This window comes from Falco peregrinus, chromosome 5 (genome assembly GCF_023634155.1).
Source record: "Falco peregrinus isolate bFalPer1 chromosome 5, bFalPer1.pri, whole genome shotgun sequence".
NCBI classification, from domain to species: domain Eukaryota; kingdom Metazoa; phylum Chordata; class Aves; order Falconiformes; family Falconidae; genus Falco; species Falco peregrinus.
This window is the reverse complement of record NC_073725.1, coordinates 86,636,583-86,657,493: the sequence shown is the minus strand read 5'-3', so window position 1 is coordinate 86,657,493 and position 20,911 is coordinate 86,636,583. Positions and strand designations below refer to the sequence as shown.

The following is a 20,911-nucleotide window of genomic DNA, read 5'->3' as shown; positions in this document are numbered from 1 at the left end:
AAAGACAAGGAGAGAAAGATTAATCTTTTTTTAAAAAAGAACATAAATTGGGGGAGGACGGCACAGACAGACACAAAAATAAATGTTATAAGCTGCTGTTTCCTCTCCTTGTGCTAACACACACTGAAGTAATAGAATTCAAGTCTGTACTTCACGCAAAACAAAAGTCCTTTAAAAACAGAAGCAAAACATGTATCTAAAAGCCTGGGCAGTCAATTCAGTAACATGAATCCATCCTATTTTAAAAAAAAGGCTACTTGGATGCATGAACTTCTGAGTGACAAGCGAGGCAATCACCACAAATGCAACTGTGCGCCACATCAGTGTCTGATACTCTGTCATCCCCATCACTTAACTATATTCAAATACTGCAGGGTCTTCCATGTGTTTAGGCAAAAATAAAGTTACTACTAATTTGGTAACTTTTACTCTTTCGTTTTATACGCACTACTTCTTAAATTGTTAACACACACACACATATATATATATGGATGAAAACTTGGTTTAATATACTAGGGCAAAAGCTGCAACACAACTCCAGATTAAGATGCTAATGAAAATGAAAAGAAATTCTAATAATCTCTTAACTGAAATGTAGATTAATCATCTCTTCAATTAAATTCTACATAAATATAACTTCATAAGTTCAGTGAGTTGTATTTTTACATCTTACATATATGTGCAGAAGAGCTCAGCTGCGTGTGCAAACCACACGTCACAATGCAAAACCAGTACGGTATAGGAACAAGACCATGTAAGTATAGTTAAACCAAGTTTTCTTTTCAGACTTAGTACTAAGGCAGTGTCATATTTAGTGAGCTCCTTCTCACTACTACTTTTAATATGAGGATATTTAATATGTTTGACATGTTTAGTGTCAGAATTTGTTACAGGACATGAGAACTCGCACTAACCCCAACATTTATGCTAAAAAGACACTACTTTTTCTTTCAAGTGTGTTGAAAACAACTTTTGTTACCATGGTCTTTATTTTTTTTTCCTTGAGTTTCACCTTATCTAATGCCCAGATTATTTTTTTTTCAATGACAAATTTAGTATACTGTAGACCTTCACAGAAATATCCCAGGGATATGCTGACATCACCACTTATACTATGCAAAAGGTAGACAAGAGCAGCCATGCTCATTTCAAGCTCCATTAAGCACAGGAAAAGAAGAAGCAGAAGGGAGGAAAAAAAGTTCTGTTTACCAACTTGGAAAAGCAGAGAGAAACAAAAACATAAAAGAGTTTTAAAGTACTATTACATATAACTGAGAGGGTTTCCTTATTTAAAAAAAACACACCTTCAGTAACCTACTTAAGTAGAGAACTGAAAGAGAGTAGAGTATTTGCTGTATTGAGCACACAAAAGAACTTGACAAGATAGAGTGCTTGCTGCTAATCAGTTACTGACAGGTAAAGTGAAGCTCAGGTTACTTTGAGTCAACTGGTGTCTGGTAACAGTTCACTTTAGTGATCATCAAATAGGTCTTGAAACAGATAGAATTATTCTTTTTCTTAAATGAGAGAGATCAACACGGCGGAAGCTGTCCTAGCACCAAAGTAAACCACAGATCCTACTGGAGCTGCTGTGCCAGTTGCATCACTGTGGTACCTCTGCTTGGAGAAAACGTGCTTTGAACCAAACAGAACGCAGGTTAATTTTGCAATGAGTAACTCTTTACAACATTGATTATATTACTAGCTAATGCAGCAAAGTTCTTACCTTGAATTAAGCAGAGTGTACATAAAAGACTGCCAAATCAATATGTAAAAGAATACAACTACAAAGACAGAGCTTCCATCCAGTCAGAACAGATCTATCAGCTTCTAGAACTGCTTCTGCTAAGAAAAGGTTCCCAATTCAGGCCTCTCAGATAACATATGGCTCTCCCTACGCTCCAGCACTGCTTGCTGACAACACAGTCCCAGATAACATAATAAACTGTAATGTCATTATAGCATTTCACTCACTTAGTTCCATTGTCCATAGGTAACAAGAGATTGGAGATAGCTGCTCTGGGCAGCTCTTTCTGTCCAAGTCTAGAAAGGCTTTAACAGTGATGGCTCTTTACATGACCACAGAAAAAAAAAAATTACTCTTTAAAAATAGTTCTAGTAAATCCAGCAAAATGCATATGGGTCACCCTCAGATAGCCTTTCTTGTGATGCCACTATAATCGATACATAAGCAAGAGTACATACGTGTCCCCTCACTTTAGATGCTGCCATGTACTACAGACTTTATAAATACTTGGAGAAACATGGGAACACAAGTATTAAAAAACCCAAACCCAACATTTTCAAGTAGCTATCAGTCAAATGAAATGGAAAGGTATGGCTAATAAAAAAACCCACCCTACATCTTCCGGGAAGAAGACATCAGGAAACCATAGTCCCACGTCAAAATAAACATGGACAGGAAAAACTACGAGTGCTAGGTTTAACATGAGAAACACAAGCTTTTGAACAGTTAATCTTTCTTTGGTTTAAAAGAAATCAGCCACCATGGCCACCATTGGGAATCAAACCAAGAGTTGCAATGGCACTTGCTACGAAGCAGGATCCCCAGAGCATGTCCCAAGGGAAAAGATATTTTTTTCCGCTCAGACTCAACTAGCAGTAAGTTGGGAGAAGGGGAGTCAGCAATTCACAAGCAGGCAACTTACACTATCAGTCAGCAGCATTCACCTGTTAATTTGTTACTCCAGTTACTAAGACAGAAAATCCTCAAATGAAAGAAGGAGAGTAGAAGGTTTGAAACTGATTTGCAGCTCCGGTTTCATGTTAACGCTACAGATTAAGGCCTGAAACAAAAATGCGGCTATCAGCTAACCTTTGTTTGTGGTTTAAAGCTTCGATGGCTTAAAGTAAAGCTCAACAGATAGTCCAACAAATCAAACAAAGCCATTCCACTCTGCTCACCTTCACACTACTAGCTGTCATCCCAGTTCAAAAGCTTTCGCCATTTTCAGTATCGAGCATGTAAGATCACTGATTGCAGACAAAATTAAAAAAAGATGCTATAACTGCTCCCAACAAACAGCCTGGCTATGAGCAAACCTTGACTGCTGATAAGACTACAGAAAGGGAAAAAAAAAAAAAAAAAAGATGCCTTCTTGTCCAGTGTAACTCTATTTTTTTTCCTTCGCCAGCTTGCGCAGCTCCATCTTCCTTCTCCGCAACATGGAACAAATAAAAGCATGGGGAAAACTGCATTTATTGTGCAGTTATTAAAAAAAACAGGGAAGAAAATGCTTCCAACACAACTACTATTCATCAGTTAGCTTCAGTTACAGGAATCTGTGTAACCTTTAAATCAATACTGCAAGTGTTGACCTGAGACAGAGAGAGAAGCGCTAGGCAAGTCCTGATGGTTCAGATCCCACAACTCAAGAATTGCTATTCACCACCTCAGAGTTCACGGTGCAGAACTAATTCCTAACATTTGGCCCAGAAACCAACCATTTATTTAAAAAAGCACGGTAGAGGATACAAAACAGGGATTAACACCACTAGAAAGAGTAAGTTCTTGTATTACATTCTTCTTCAGCACCAGAGACATAAGCTCAGCGGAGCACTGTCAGTCTGGCTTGTCCCACATATGCACGGCTCTGCTGCGGGAGCTAAAATCTCCTGTCTGGGTATCTCTCACCCCAAAGATCGTGTCTTCAGACCAAAAGGAAAGAGAACATTACCTTCAGCAGGTCTAAGGACCTTTTTACTCCTTAGAGGTTAAGAACTAAGGAAGATTGTTCAGGTATGAAACTGAACAATGAAGCTTGCAGTCCATTTTGACACTTCTTACAAGCTCTCAGGGAGAAGGTAGTCCCCACAACACATGGCAAAGAACATCCTTCCTGAGTGAATCGGCCAGTTCACACAGGCAGCCAAAGCAAAGTATGCAGCTGAAAAGACAGACAGGCTTCTTGAATCCTGGACTCCCCTTCCAAACTCTCTACAGGATTTCTAATCCAGAAGTTTTGTGCATACGCTAAAAACGGTAAAGAAAAACAAGCCAAGATTTCCTATTAATTTAAGCAATCAAAACACTGAGCCTGAGAAGGCGGCACAGCCTGGTAAGGTTCCTTGTCCATCTGTTATGGTACAAAGCAAATCGCCTAAGCAACACTTCCCTGTTCCTGGACAGGTATATGGGGCAAGGCTGTAAAGGAGAAAGCAAGTGAGCAAGCATGCCTCAACAGGCAGGAGATGAAAAGTTCCACCATTAGCTTACCCTGTGACTGCAAGGTCATTCTAGCAAGAACTTAAAATGTTGATTTAGACTGTGAACCACAATACTTGCTACCGAAAACATAACATGGCATTTATTTGCCAAGACATTATTAAGCTTTTTCTACTTTGAAAGTTAGGAAATGAACCAAAGAAATTTCTGTTTTGAGTACCTATGAATCAGTTATCTGTTAAGTATCGTAAGGAACAAAGGACTGAAGTCACAAATACATGGGGAGACGGATACCTGAAGAAAGGTCATCACCTATAAAATAAAATGTTTCTTCATATCTGAAAGCATCATGAAGGGTCCATGTAAAGAGAAAATAATGGAGAAACAACAGAAGCTCTCAAACAGGAAGAAATATGCTAGAATGCACCCGCTGTCAAATAGAGTGTATAACCCCGGACAGGCAATTATTCTTCGATCTATTGGCAGAAGCACAGAACAAACATTCTGAAATTCCAGATAGGACCTTGTACATATCATGACTCTAGTCACAATAGCAGTTTACTTTTATCATTCAGAGCCTTTTCAGAGCAATGACAGTAAGAACCATCCAGAACAAGACAGACAGTTTTTCTCCAAGGTGTGTAGTCTAGCAAGACAGAATTTAATTGTAAATTTAGCTTCCCTTCAAGCACTGAAACCATTACTTACCAACGCCTGGACACAATGATGCATCTACATGTCTAATTACTCACTGACAGGGACCAAAACCTACATTCAGCACTGCAAAACAGATGTTTCTCATCTGTAATTCTAAAGGAATAAGCAAATCATTTGAGGTGTGAACCTACAGAAAAATGGAAAAAGCTAACATGAAGGGATGGCTTAAGTCTTCTTAGCATCCTTTGTCTGTTCCATAATTCCTGGAGGGGTGGGGGGGTGGGGTGGGGTATTGGTGTCAAATGTAAGGACCTCTCATACAGTGTTACTTAGTTGAAGTGTGAGGTAATTTCCACATCAAAATATTCAACGTAAAGTCCATGACCTACAGAAACACAGGCTTTACCATCAGCCCATGACCTACAGAAACACAAGCTTTACCATCAGCTTATTAAACAGATTCTATCACAAATTAAAAATCAAGAGTTACAGGTCAAACCCCTAAAGCCAAGACAGTCAATCCTAATTTTGTGCCACTTTACATACAACTTGAGCCCTGAAATCTTGTTCCAACTTTTAATCACAACTACTACAATTTCAAGAGTCATTCTTTGGATTTCTTCCTCGTCCCCTTTTCCCATTCCACTCCCCAGCATGACAAGACAGGTTTTGCCTTTGCTTAGGCTTCACCATCAGCAACACATTTACACCATGGCAAAGCCTCTGCCTAGAACAGCACGTATTTTGACTGCTGCACCTTACTACTCCGGCCAAGATGCAGTGAGCAGAGGCAAGCTACAGCCTCACTCCTCCATGTAGATACAACGATGCAGCATGACGACACCTCAAATTCCAGCACAGACAACGCTTCAGAAGTGAACACACTCCTAAAACCTTCACCAGAGTACCAGTATCTACAAAGATGTACACATAATTACCTCTCGCTTCTGACTAAGAATTCAAATGCACATTCAGGAGGTAGCCTTCCAACGATAAACTGTGCTTTACAGCTATGCTATTCGCAACACTGGCTGTAAAGCATACTGAGCTGAGCACTGAAGCTCATAAAAGCTTATTCGCAGAAAAGGTAGGTATTAAAAATGAATAGCAAACAGCGTTAAAATGGTCTTCCAAAGCATAACGCAGTAGGCAGTGGAAGTGAAGTGGGAGGAACGGACACTTTCTGCCCCCTGCAGTTGCCATTGCTAGCTGGATTTTTAAGACAGCCTTAGCAGGGATAGTATGCTACCATTCTAGAAACCTAACGATTTACATCTGCCTATCACCAGACAGCCAAGACATCTTTTACAGCTAGGTTAATCTAACAGTTACATTGACCAAGGCTTCCCATTAACGATCAACTACACACGTCAAATGTTTTTCACGATAAACAAATTATGTGCATGTCCTTGATTTTGCAACAAAAAGGACTATCACCTTTTACCAAACCTCTAATTTGACCTCATTGTTTTGATTAGGATTAAGAACAAGAATCCTCACCACCAAATCGGTACTCTAAAGCAGTCAGAACTATGCTCCTAAAATATATATATACACACATACATAATATATGTATATATAAAATATTAAAGGACAAAAGACTGTTTTCTAGTTATTAGACTATAAACATGCCTCCAAACAGAAAATACCATTTATCAAATTTTACATGTAAATGAGTAAGGCATACATACAGACAGCATTTCAGTAAAGAAAAATTCCATGGAAGATCTCATGCCCATATGCAGGAGAGGTAAGTACCATAACTGTTGCTTATATACTTTCTTCAATCTTTGTGAATATAGACTGGGATTTGAACCCCAAATTCAGCTAGCCAAAATGTTTCCCTATACATGATCATGTACTCCCACATATTTCAGGTTGGCTGAATTCAGGAATCCAACTATTTTCAGACTGGTAACCTGCTTGAAAAGAAAAAAGGGGGGTGGGGGGTAGAAAGCATTTTTAGGATGTATTTGAGAAACTGGTGTTTTCCATGAGATGATAGATAATTTTGAAACAATGCTGTTCTGCTTTAAGAGCCTGCCCGTGCAGAGAGGAAGTGAGAACACATTGATTACAATGGGATATTATTTATTTCCAGCTGTTTTTTCAAGCAATGATGAACACATCACTACCATTAGATTCCAGAAGAAAAAACCCTAACTGTTGCAGCATACAAATGGTATGCAGGTTACAAAGGATGTTCCAGATTAAAAAAAGTAGAAATTGTGCTAATGAAATCTTATTTTCCTTCTTCCACATAACATTTGATTTATATTTGTCTGAGACATCTTCTCACTTGTCATTTCTTTTCTTCCACAGCACACGTATAATTTTTTTCCTCCATTTAAGCTACAAGTACCGTGTATCATGTATCAATTTGTATCTTGACACACTAAAGGCTAAATAAACACAGTTTGACTAATATACTTCACAATGTTGGTTTGTAGGGGATTATAAATACTAAAACCAAGTTTGACTGTATTTTGCAGGGCTATCAGGTTAACTAAATACATTTGAAACTCTTTTCTTCTCAGATCCCAATTTTTTCCTCCAAGAAAAAACTGGATTATCCTGAGAACACAAATGAAATATGGAAAAACAGTCAGCCACCTCATCCCTGAAGTACATCTCTCACACTCTAGGTCTAATTATGACTGAGCAGCTTAATGCAAAGCAACTGGGCTGAGAAAGTTTTCAATGGGCTGCTTCAACACAAACACAAACCGTGCTGTCCCAAAAACCAAGTTTTGCTGTTGCACTCCCCTCCTCAGTCATGAAGCGATGACTGATAGAAATCTGCCAAGTCACTTTGAAGCGAAAACGAGTAATTAGTTGTACAGTTGAGAGAGAAACACGCATGTGGACAGGGATGTCATTTGAGAAGATAGGGGGGGGAAAAGTGCTCTGCCCCTCGCATTATGCCTCAGGAACAGGGATTTCTGCCTCAGGAACAGGCATTTCTCCTGGGTTCGCCTGCACAGGGCATGCCCCCAGCACCAGCGCACCCCTTCCCTGTGCTCCAGGCTGAGTCAGTTCCTCCCCCGCCCCCCCCATGCAGCAGGAATTCCCTTTTCCAAGTGGATTATCACGATGAGCGGTTTGTTTGTTGTTTGGTTTTTTTTAAGGGGGGGGGGGGGGACACAACAACATTTAAAAACAAAAAAAAGAAAGAAAAATTAAGCAAACCATCCCCCTCACTTGCCTCAGCCACCGTGCCCCCCCCCCCCCCCCCGCCCCGGGCCGCCCCGCCGCAGCCCCCCGGCTCGGGCGCGCCCCCCGCCGCGCCCCGGCGGCACAAAGCTCCGCCGCAGGCCGGACGTGCCCGTTGCCCCGGGCCTCCCCTCCCCTCCCCTCCCCCCCCCCCCCAGTATTCCGGGAAGCTCTCGCTGCCTCCCGCACCTCCGGGAGGAGGCGGCGGCGCTGCGGAACAGCCCCGCTGCGGAAAGCCGGCCCCGCCGCCGGGGCAGGTGGCACAGAGGGAGGCCCCGGAGCGGGGGGGGTGGGCTGGCTGTCCCACTCCATCCCGGCGCCGTACCGCCCCCCCGCACACCCACACACCCCGCCACCCCCCCGGAGGCTGGAGACACCGAGCGCTTCCTCCTCCCTCCCTGCCCCCACAGCCGCGTGCCGGAGCCCGGGCCCAGCCGCTGCCGGCGGGGCGGGGACGGCGCTGGGGCCGGGGGGGTCGGGCCCACCTGCCCCGCGGGGAGGTGGGCAGGGCGGGCGGGGGGCCCGTCCCCTCCCCGCAGCCGCGGGCAGGCCGAGGCGGTGGAGTGCGTGTGAGCGGCGGAGGGAGGGCGGAGGGAGGGGAAGGGACGGGAGCGCGTGTGGGGAAGGGACGGGAGGGGAAGGGGGGTGGATGCGGGCCGCCCCCGGTACCTTGCGCTTCCTGGTCTCGGCCGAGCCGCTCCACACGAAGCACTGGTAAATCGCCCGCAGGTTCTGCTTCCAGTTCTCCACCTTGAAGCCGGTCACATGGCAGCACCCGGCCGCCGGCGGACTCATGTCAGACCCCCCCACATCAATCCGCCCGCAGACGGGCCGGGCCGGCGGGCAGCGAGCCGGCCCCTTCCCCCCCCTCCGCAGCAACCGCACGGACACGGCCGCGGGCACGGGCCGGGGCGGCCGCGCGCCCGCCCGCGCGCCCCCCCCCGCCCCCCCCGCCGCGCGCCCGCCCTCCGGGGCTCCGGCCCCTCACGCCGCCGCCTGCCGCGCGGCCTCCGCCGCCCCCGCGGGCTGCTGTGGGGGCGCGGGCAGCGGCTGGCACATAGAGCCGGGGCTCCGCGCCGCCACGGCCCCCCGGCTCCGAACAAAGCGCGGCGGCGGCGGGCGGGCAGCGCGCACTCCCTCTCGCCCGCCCTCTCCCTCACACACAAAGATGGGGCTCTCTGAGGCGAGGAGGAGGAGGAGGCGGCGGCTGTAGCGGCCGCTGCCGCCCCCGGAGTGGCCGCCGCTCCCTTCTACCTCATAGAGGCCGCTGTGGAAGCGGCGGGCGGAGGGGAAGGGGAGGGGGGCGCTGGCGGCGGCGACCCTGGCCGCGGTGTGAGCGAGCGTGTGTGGGGAAGGGGGCGAGTCTCCGCCCGCCGCCGCTCCTGCTCCCCCAGCCGGCCGCCCGCTCGGCTCTTGTCTCTTTAAACCACCCCCCCCCCCCACTCCTTCGCTGTCTCCTTCCTCCTCCTCCTCGTCGTCCGCACCCCCCTCCGCCCGCCGTGAGCAATGGTCCGAGCCGCTAACTCAACCTAGCCCGCCAGGCCCGGAGTGGGACAGACCAACGGAGAAGGGGCGGTAGGTGCTCCCTCTCTACCCCGCCACCCCTGAGGGAGGGAGCCGGAGCGGGAAGGAGCGTGGCAATTGGTGTCCCCGCCCGTCAGTCCGCCACCGGGCCCGCCTCCTCTAGCGTCTCATTGGTTTCCTTCCTTTTCTTCTCCCCCCTCCACCCTTCCTACCTAGCATTTCCCTCTGCCGGAAAGGGGCGGGAAGAGCTCGGCCTGAATGACAGAACGCGCGGCCAACGGATAGGAGGGGCGGGACCTGGTAGCGAGCGTTGTGACTGGACCGGTCGGAACGGTCGTCAGTCACGTCCCAAGGCGAGAAGGGACTGGCGGCGACCGGCGAGGGGGCGGGTTCTCCCAGCGGCAGCCTGCCCTGTGGGGGCAGCGCTGTTGTCACATCCGCTGGTCCCGGCTGTTTCGCTGCTCCCTCAGTGATTTCCTGAGGGGAGAGGGGCGGCGGCGGCGGCGGCCGGGCCGCTCCCCGGGGCAGGGCGCCCTCCCCGCCTGCGCCCGTGTGCTTAGCAGAGGCCCTGCCTGGCAGCCTCGGCCTCCGCGCCCCTCAGCCTCCGCCCCACCCCCCCCGCCCGGGGCTGGCTCCGGTAGCGCCACAGCGGGCCCCGGTTAGAGCAGCCGGTATTGCGGGACAAACCCAACACGAGAGACAGGCCCTCCCCCATCCTTATCGTTCGCAGGTTCAAACAGCCGAGCGTGGCTCCGCGGGGCAGGCGTGGGTGTAGCAGGCCCCACCGGGCCTGAGGGTCGGGGCCTGGGGGAGCTCGCTGCGAGCAGCCGTTTGCCCCGAGGGCCGTATATGGTGCCTCTCACCGCCATCCCGCTCTCCCGGTGCTTCCACAGGGAAGAGGCGGAAGTAGGGTATAACCAGAACTGGTATTATTTCAGCTTTTTGCTATAGAAGAAAATGAGAAGACAATGAAAAAGACTTGAATCTGTACATACTTCTTGGCTTGGGTGCTACGTGCGCTATGGGGTTACACAATGGTGGAGTGAGGCAAGAGGAAAAGGATGGGAATTTTGCTGTGATTTCTGAAAAGCAAGGCAGGAGGCTTTGCAGAGGCTAGGTTTTTAGACAAGCCCTGGAAGGCCTGTGCAACAAGGAAGGTAGTGGTTAAGTACCCCCGCGTTATTCTATCAAGACATTTTTTAGTACATGTCCAGCCTACTGCTGCAACTGGCAGAAATCAAAGACAATTGCAACTAGCACCTGAGGACTGAATCACTTTCAGTTTTCTTCAGGGGTGTTGCCATTTTAGAAAGAGAGCAGGGTTTCTGGTAGCAAGAGAGATTTTTTTCATGATTCATGTAGAACCATAAGGTTTGGTGGCAAAGCAAGTAGGGAATGTAGGGCTAGCAAAAGACCTGAGTTTATCCCCTCAGACTGTGAAGCAGCAGCAGGCCAGGCTGTCCTGCCAGCGTGCCATATGGGAGACCTCCTGTAATGGCAACGTGGATTTTTCAGTCTGCCTGGCTCATGCCGTTTGTTAGCCTCTCTCTGAAATCCTTCTTCCATGCAGTTTGGGGATTACGGCTCCAACAATAAAGCTAGAATTGCCCCACAGGAGAAGAGAGAGATGCCAAGAGACAGGAAAGGGCCAAATTATCCCACTGTGTACACAAGCTGGTAGAGGTTGCTAGTTGCACTGCTAGCATTGCTAGTAGCACTGCATATTTCAGAAGATTACGTGTGAAATCTAGAATGAATACATTCTCTTTGACCCTACATAATCTTTAGACCTATTAAGTCATCATAACGAGCGTGCAACCTATACCTCTTCTTGAAAAGGTAACAAGAACGGGTGCTGCACATACTTCCCACAGGTTGACCCATCACCCTCAGAAACATGTTTACTCGTGACTGTGGCAGAATGCTTCCACCCATGGTCACTGGAGTGTTGCAGCCCTGGCACCACCTACCCACCCCAACGCATCAGACCATGAGACATTACGCGACTGCTGAGCCCTCATCCTTTCTGTGTGAGAAGGCCTTTGCACCTTCCTGATGCTAATGAATAGAGTTTAATGACCCCTGTGTTGAGCATTTCCCACATCAAGGAACGGCTGGACGTCTCGCTAAAACAGCCATTCCCTGCAGTCTGAATGGCTCTTTTATAAACATAAGAAACAGTATGAACCAATTAAGCTATATTTTCTCGAATGCTTGGGACAAGCTCCCCAGTGATACCTACACAGCTTCCTCTTTCCTTCCTTTGAGCCCCTTATTAGAGCCCTTTGCTTGCAGTGGGCGCAAAGCAGCTGAGGCTCACTAAACTACTCACATACCAATATCAACACTTACATGATGGTTAGTAGGTTGTTTCCCTGAACTCTACTGCTCTCAAAATCTCCATCTTACCTTGTCCTAGCTCCTAAACGGTTTGGAGCAGGGACTTTTTTTTTTCTTTTTTGCATTTATCCGGTGAGGATGGTGAGGGTTATGAAGTATTATAATAAGTGATAATAACTGAGCTAAAGTGAAACCTTTTTAGAGGTGAGAAGGCTCTCCCAGTGTTAAAAACAGCCTCATGGGTTTGGTGATGATCCTTTTCTACTTCCACTAAGTCAATGTTAATATTCCTTATTGACTTCAGCTGCACCAGAACTGTACTCTAAATGCTGCACGCTTGTCATCGCTTCACAAAGACAATAGCAAAGAAAATTCTCACGTGCTATGATCAGGCATACTCTTTAATATCACTCTGATTTTAACACCTAATCTACAGGAAGCATATTCAAAAGAGTGTCTCACCTAAGAAACGTCATAAACTGTTTTTAATAACCTCGATCTTAACATCTACCAGATTATTAGCAATGAAAAACCGGCAGGAAAATACAGATCTCTCACATTTACTAATCAAACAACTCTTTTACCGTCTTGAAAGAAATGTACACAAGTCATGATGGCATTCTGACATCATCTGCTAAACTAAGAAGTAACGCAAATGAGGTCTCTTGGATCTTTCTCATCCAGATACAAAAGGGCCATCAAAGGAAGCTATTGATTAGTTTTATTTCAGAAGTCAGCTTCAAGCAGACCCTGATGTCTCTAACCATCTGCCTTTTCTCTGTAGCCTTAAAATTAGCTGGTCTTCCACGCCCAGTTTCCATCATGATGAATCAAGCCAGGACATCAGCTGTGATCACTTGGTAACAAGAGAGATGTTGTAAAAGCACATTGACTGCTAGAACTTAATATGTGATGTTATCTCTGTGTGTCACTATGTGTCTCTGTCATCATATGTCATCCCAGCAAAAGCAGTGTAAATTCCTTTCTTCCTATATATGCTGCAAGAGCTCTGGTTTGTATGTTGCTATAAAATGTACAATCGTTTATCTAAAGAAAAATTGCAAAACGTGCATGAGGCTACGTGCTGAGATGCTGAGGAGAGGCAAATCAAGGAATATACCAGACAGTATAGATATCAGCTGTATCAGGGGAACTCAAACTTTATGGTCAAACATTCACTAATCCCACCCATAGCCTGCTTTGCCAATAGCAAACAAGAGCAAGGTGTGGTGTCTTTGTTCCGACCGTCCTGGTCCTGCTTTCTTAGCCCATGTCACCGCCAAAGGCATTCAGTCTCCTCCTAGGTTCTCTGAGAAAAGATTCACCACCTCCTTCCTTTCTCTGAAGTTTCTCACTACAGGCTTCCAGAAGGAATCTGGAAACTCAGTGCTAGACACTGCTGTTAAAATAGTATTTTCGAATTTGGCTTTCTTGTGGAGCCTAAGGCAAATCAGCCTCAGAATATGGCCCATTTCATTCATTATTAGCCAAACTGAGTCAAGTTCCAAGGGTCCAGGTGCCCTGATGTCAGTAGCAGGGCAAAAGTATAAATACATCAACTTTCAGGAGAACTGACCACTGCTTTCAAAAGCAGCAGTCAGAGTGAGCCAACTCCTACCCTCGACATCCCTCAAAAAGATTACCAGCATCTAGTTCAGAGTGGATAGAAGTGAATGGGATGGGTGATTAATGTCCTAACAGCATCTAGTATTTATTCTATGCGATCTCAATATTTCCAGTTAAACAAAACCCCCGACATTAATACAGTCTAAATCCAAGACGAGAGTTATTCTTACGCTGCAACAACCTACTGTTACTAATCTTGGGCTTTTCTCCATGGCTACCACATCAAAACAGGAGATAAAGATAAAAGAGAGAATTTCTGCCAATGGAATATAAGTCTATCTCTCTGAAAAATATAAGATTCCAAAAGGACAATACATGTTCAGTGCCCCACAGATTCTGAAATTTTCATGGAGATTGCAGAGTGTCTGTGTTTGCTCAATGTAGGGTGTGGTTCCCTATGCAGAAATAACAAGAATTGTGAGTTTATAGACACAATCGTTTTCTTTTGAGAAACACCTGCATTTGTTAGTGTTTCCCTCTCAAAGAAGTATTTCCTTTGGAAAAATACTAATTTTTCTCTCTGGCCATTTCAAGAACAAGTACAGCATTTAACTGTTCCTGCTCCTTGAGGTTTCACAGCCCACCCACTTGAAGACCTGCTGAGGATGTGAGAAGTATTCTCTGAGACACAGTAAACCCCTATGCAGGACCATCCGTGACCTCACCTGCTACCACTGGGAGCTGAGGCCCACTGCCACCTCCCAAAGGCAGAAGTGTAGAAATTTAAAGACTGACTCTTAGGGAACATTTCCAAGGTATGGACATTACCTTTCAAACTTAAAAAGTTCCCCCAAGGTTTTCCAAGCACCTTATTCTCCATAAAGAGGGGTCTCTAAGACCGAGGTGCTTATTGTCAATGAACCATTTTGGAACCAGGGTAACAATCCACTCTAAAATAAGTGTAGTAAAGAACAGGTCTTGAGATTTTTTGAGGCCAGCTCCTGACTCGGTGAGCTTGAGGCAAGCTCTGGAAGAGGGTAGTGCCATTAAACCCTTTGCTTTCTATCTTATCAAGACACCTGAATCTTTCCTGTGAGGTATAAAAACTTCAGACTTTACAAACACTTCTTGATTGTTCCAGCCCACACAGCAAAGGTGACACAACAGCACAGAGCAGCAGTCAAAACAAAATAGGAGTGGAAAATAGTGACAACATTTTGTCAGGTAGTAATTGTTAACTCAGGGCCTGCTTGCTACACACAGACACGCACACACAAGAGTTTACCAGTTTGCTGTAGTTTTAATTTACTCTTGGGCATAGCTTGGGAATGTCTCTAGAATAAAACCTTTTGGTGCAGCAGATAGCTTGGGAAAGGATTTGCCTCTGGGGGAAGGAAACGGTTTCAATCCCTCCTGTGTCTCTTGGAGGAATTTTTAATTTTTAAGCATTGATGATTATGCTAATTAGTGCTTACCCTCAAATGCCAATGGAATATAAATGTTGATAGTAGCTAAAACATACTGCAAATGTGCAGCAAACTCTTTCTCCAGAGAGTCATCCATGTTACATGATAGCTCAGCTGGGAAGAAGCAGCATTCTTCACATGGAAAAGCAAAGTAACTGTATCTTCGATCCATGTCATCCCAAGGTGGCACTTCTAAACTCTGCTGGATAGCCATGAATCAATTGTTACTTTATCCCTTGGGCACGCTTTTCCACATAATATGTGTTAAAATGTCCAATGTAGTTCTCAGGTAGACTTTTCCTTTGATCAGATGTATAAGCAACATGAAGGATTTAGCTACAATCCCTCACATAAACTTGGATTACAAGTGAAGCTCTCTGAAGTTTGAAGTTGAAGAGACTGAAGACCCTGGCTCCAAAAATGGATTTGAAGGGGGCTATTCAGGAGCTTGAATTGCTTGCTGGTTTGAAATTCAAGGACTGAATAGCTTGCAAAGTTCCTAATTCTGCACATGCTTGGTAGAACTGAGAAAGGAACTCGGGAATACATTGCTCCTTAAGTGTCATCCTGCTTCTGGTAGAGCAATCAAAGCAGACTCTAAGTAGGAATTCCTCCATATAAAAAGAAGAGGAGCCTGGTTTGGGTATTCTGAGGTAGACTGATGCTGGACTTTAGCACTCACTCCTTTTTGGCTTCCCCTGACCCAGGTCTCCAGATATGAACCCATTTCTTCTTTTATTAACAGACACAGAGAAGTTAGCTTGTGTGCATAGGGCTAAAATGCTAGATCCAGTTATGGCATCTTGTTCTTGTCACAAAGAGTCTATTTGCTCCTGCAGGCACAAGGACCCTCCATGCTAATAACCAATCCATAATACAGGAAGATTCCTCGGTACCTCTCTCCTGCATTTTTTCAGACACTCTAAAAAAGACAAATTCTCCCACAATCTAATAGGAAGGAACTTACAGAACAAGTCTGCTTACCAAAACCTACACAGAAAAAAATTTGAAACCCTAACCAAAACATTTTTAACATTGAAATACATTTTTAAATCTTTAGTGATTTTTTTTTTCATCCTAGCTCAAGCCTTTTCTCATCTAAGCATTAGGAACTTCCATCCAAGTAGTACTACCATTACTTAATCCAAAACATTTAAAGCACATCAGGTTGTATGTCTGACTGCAGGGCTTAAACCTCTGGAGATATCATAGGTAAAATCTGTTGCATGGTTCTGCCTGAAGCTGATTGCCTTCACTTCTCAATGAAGTTCATCTGAGGTACTTCAGACACCTCACAGTCCGTACGGAGAACACTGTGTACCTGCTCATTGATCTCAGGGACAAAGTACTGACCTTGCTACAAAACCGAATTGGTTGTATAGTCCCTGCTACACCAGCTTCTCGGAAAAAAAAAAGGTTTTGTTTTCAGCCCGATCTACTAGTAACGTCACCATGTATCAACAGTAACAGCACCTGATAGGTGCCAAGTTAGAGATTTCCACATGGCTCAGTCCTAGTACAGAGGACGGAGAGGCTGCCTGAATCCACAATATTCAGTGACAAAGGGTTAGTTCAGCTGCACAGGTCCTGCCAGAAGGATGCTTGTCAGTCCAGGGAGTACGAAGACAAGCTGACTCCAAACTTTGTAATCGACTCCTGAAGTTTTCCCTTGGAGTCATGGACCCCTGTATAGCTAATTCAAATCTACTGAAAATAAGCTTGTCTTTGTGATCTTTTGCAGACCTCTTCAAAGTAGTTCACAGACTTCCAAGGATCTGTGGGCCATAGGTTGAAAAGACTACTAGAAAAACAGAATGCCTGCACTCATTTTTCTGAAGATCATTTGTTAGATTTCCCATCAGCAGTGTCACAGGATGGAACCTTGGCCCCAGTTGAACTTAACAGGAATTTTGCCACTGACTTAAACGGAGCTAAAATGTCACTCCTGCTATTTGTCAAGTCAATTGCATCCAGACAATACTTTAACATCTGGCTTCAGCTGAACACACAGAAAAGTTCACTCCCTTAGTCTCTGAAGACAACACAGAACATTGGCTATCTCAACAAAAATGAAAAATTAGTTCTTGGCAAGCTGCTTAGAATAGAGTGGATCTGTCCAGTGACACTATCGGAACCAAATACCCTTTCTTTAGCATATAGTTATTGGCAACAGCATCAACAGATCCTCATTTTCTGGGAAGAATGTCAAAAGCAATCTACTGTTGAAAGTCACGTCATTGTAAAAACTTTGTTTAGACAACAGATCTGTCCTCATCTGTGGTTTCCCACAGACAAGGGGAGATTTCACCCAATTCATCTGTTTCCCAAGCCATTGGAAGGTCCCTAGTTAGGTTAGATAGAGCTGCTCTACCTAAACCCATCTCCAAGTATGATGATCATAGCTGAAGGACAGCTGATGTGAGCTCATGTCCCTCCCTAAAAACCCCACTGAGACAAGGCATTATCATTTTTTCGTAAAATACTCAAGCTAGATCAACCACAAGTGGGGTACATCTTTTCATAGCAGAAAAAAAAATAAAGCTATAGAGTTATTTGACCAGTGGTGGCTTTAAAAAAAAAAACTATTTGAATGGGAAGAATCATCAGATGATGTCTGGAAGAAAAGGAATGTGCAAGGAGGGGGGCTTTTATGCTTCAGGTAGACAAGGATGCGCACACTGTTGTTCCCTGCTCCATGTACTGGTGAGTTACCATTCTGCACACCTGTGCAAAACCAGCTTCCCTCCATCTCATTGCATCCCCTGGGAAGCAAAACCAAAATCAGTCTCCAGTATCTGATGAGCCTTAATTCCCAGCACTTAAATAATTAGCTTCTCAAATGTACGAAAACAACTCTCATTTTCTGGATTAATGAAGGAAGCTGGGTTCCACTGAGCAAAGCTATTATGGAGCTGCTAATGCACGGTTTGATTTCATCGCCTGCCACTAAACACAGAGCGATGTGGGCTCCTGGGAGAGGAAGAATACAAGGAGATCAAGGCTGGAGGGTTGAACTTGGAGGCAGTGGGGGAAACCCTAGCAATACTTTGTGGTTTTATGCAGAGGGAGGGCTAGTTTTATTTGTGTGTCTGCTGAGTTTCATCTGGGTTTATGAAGATGCCATGTAACCCAGAAGGCGGCAAAAGCTCTGGGAGATCCTAAGGGGTGGGTAGTTTGCTTCAATGACAGACCAGGCAAAGGCAATTTCTGAAGCAGGGTAACAGAAATGTAACGCACACAGATGCCTAAACCTTAGGTAGCCGTGCAGCAGCTTCTGCCCAGGTTCTGTAGCTAGAGCAGTCCAGGATGGCAGAAGTGTGATGCAGCAGCTGTAATGCGATGTCTTTAGTGGTACTGGAGCCTGCTTGTCCTCCCTGTTCATCTGGCTTATGAGTTAATAGGAAACTGGTTGCAAAAAGTAAGTCAGTCTTTTTCTTGCCTCCTCTTGGCAGGTAACAGGCATATAAACTCTTCAAAACAAACTTCTGTTCTTTCTTTTATATCCAGGCACAGGACGGGTGATTTCATTTTTCCTAACTGGATGGAGAAGGGACTGAGACAATGTCAAAAAAGATGCAAAGGTTGCTTTGCTCTGCACCCTGGGAGATTTAAACCTAGGCCATATTATGTGAACAACCCAACACTGTTAGGACTGTTCCCTTCCCCTCTCTGCATCACTGTTTTGCTGCCTTGCCCCAGACTCTAGTGTTTCACACAGGTGAACCAAAAACACCCACTGAACCTGTTTGTGGTACATCAAATGGGGAACAGAGAATAACTAGGGAATCAGGGCTTCTGAGATGTAACTACAGCTATTCAACAAATGCGAAGTCATGCAACTTCTCAGACAAGGGGAGCTGGAAAGACCTAGAGTGTTGATTTCCTTAAATTCTTCAACCATCAAAAAGCCCTTCAGTATGTGTCATTCTCACTCACCCATTAGAACATCCAAATTAGTAGACATGCAGTTCTGGGTGTGGATTTGGAGCTAAATAGCTTCCTACACTGAAGTTCTTCTAACTGCAGTACAGGGTCAATATGCTCCTAAGCACCTAACATCTGTCACACCCTGCACAACAAAACAGAACAAAGCAAAACAAAAACTTTTGACCTCTGTAAGAAAAGCCTGAAATCGTAATGGAAGCCCCGAGTTAAGAAACCTTGGTGCAGACATGCAGCAGGAGTTGAGAGATTAATGGGGAAATCAATGGAACTGTGATGGCTTATGCAGCAAAGTTTGTGCTTCACAGCCCAACCTTCAAAGACAGGGACCAAGGACACTATGGTCCTCCAGACACCTGAGAACCTCAGCACCTTCCCAAATCAGGAGCAGTGCTCTAGAGGTGGCCATTCAAAATTAAGCATCTTTGAAAATGCAGTCATGTCACTTCTTACGTCAAGGCTTGTTGGACCACTGAATTCAGAGAAGTTACACCCCATGTAATTTAGCTGAAGCAATCAGGAAATAATTACGTACAGTGGAGAGTTAAAAGACAGTCATTAAACTGTACAAATAAATAACTGAAGTGACTAAAAAAGCCTACTTTTGGAGCACTATTTAATGTAAATGAATCACTTGGTGGACAATGCAACAATCATCTGTTCAGCTTCTATTCATTATCAAAAACAATACAAAAGGATTGGCAGGGAATAGCTGTATGCCAGAGGGAGCCCTTTAGGAAATACCACAGAATCTGGACTGGCTTTTGTCTGTTCTTCTATTGTGTTCTGACAATGCTTCACGAATTATGTCCAACGTCACTTTGGTTATCCTCCCACCACCACCACCCACCCCCCCAAGAAAAAAACACAACAACAAAAAAACCCCAAAAAAAACAAAACCCCCCAACAAATCAGCCCAACAAATCAGTAGTAATCTTGGCCTTTCAGAATGCACTGAAATGCTTGTTCATGTTAGGAAGACTTCCACACATTATGTATCAGTTTTGCCAAGGCTAAAAGACTGAGGATGTGTGGTCTCAGGCATCCTGGGAAATCCCACTGCAGGTGATGAGGCAAAATCCTTTGTTTTGGGCAAAAATCCATTAAGTTTCAAAGAAATCATCCCTTATCTTTGAAACTTCAAATGCTTACTGGATTCAGTACTTCAGTGAGTTATATACTCAGTAAATGAATCTTTTGTTACTCAATTTGAAATGGCACTAACCTCACTAAGAAGCTACTTTTCAATAGGTTGTATTTGTACTGATCATCCCCAGCGTTATCTGGGGAGTTATCTGCAGGAAACTGCAAGCGAAAGGGAACCTCCATTAGGGATCTGGGGAGGTAAACATACCAGGCAGACACCTATGCTAGAAGAAACAGAGGCTAAGAAGACAATATCAAGCACTAAAATACTGTCATTATGCTTCAGAACTGATGATCCACTGACATTCACATCTGTTAAGAGCTACTGGTTTGGAATATCTGAAAGTTCAAACTCGGTGGCATAGCAGGTACCCATAGGGGTATCCTATCTTACCTGGTTCCTTGGCTCACTCCTACGTTGCTGCCGCAACTTACAGCTCCTGCAGTGTTGCTGGTTCAACTCTTTGTAGACGTGCAGTGTAAGCCAAATCACTGAAACAGTCTGCGTTAAGAAAAAAAGACAACAATGATACACAAAAGAGAAAAGAGAGGGGCAGATAAGTAGGCTTTGCTGCTGAGAAAAAGGCATGCAGAACCGCACCCAGATTTGACTTCTCAAGGTTGTCTTCAAGGTTATTTTATTTTGTATTAGACAAAATCTTCGGCTTTTCAGCAAATTCCTGCAGCCAGAGATTATTTTTGTCAAACTCAGTGATGACAGAGTATGTGGGTTTCTAGTTAACACTATCTAAAACTTGAGATAGAAATGCACACTTCATAAAATCTTGCTACTAGCTCAGTCTTCCAAATAAATTAGACAGAGATGGCATCAAACCCCCTAGGGCTTATGCTTGCAAAATCCCCACCAAGT

The 20,911-nt window shown here is 45.0% G+C and overlaps 1 protein-coding gene across 3 annotated transcripts in view; it reads right to left on the bottom strand.

Moving 5' to 3' along the window:
- Positions 1 to 8,977, bottom strand: part of USP22 (ubiquitin specific peptidase 22) — a 110,938-nt gene extending 101,961 nt beyond the window's left edge. The window contains exon 1 of one of the 3 annotated variants that reach the window (XM_055804917.1): positions 8,726 to 8,977. In XM_055804917.1, coding sequence (XP_055660892.1) covers positions 8,726 to 8,851 — 126 coding nt within the window. In that variant the 5' untranslated portion in view covers positions 8,852 to 8,977. The remainder of the gene's footprint in view (positions 1 to 8,725) is intronic. The other 2 variants (XM_055804916.1, XM_055804915.1) reach the window with 2 other exon arrangements.
- Between the last annotated feature and the right edge of the window lie 11,934 nt (positions 8,978 to 20,911).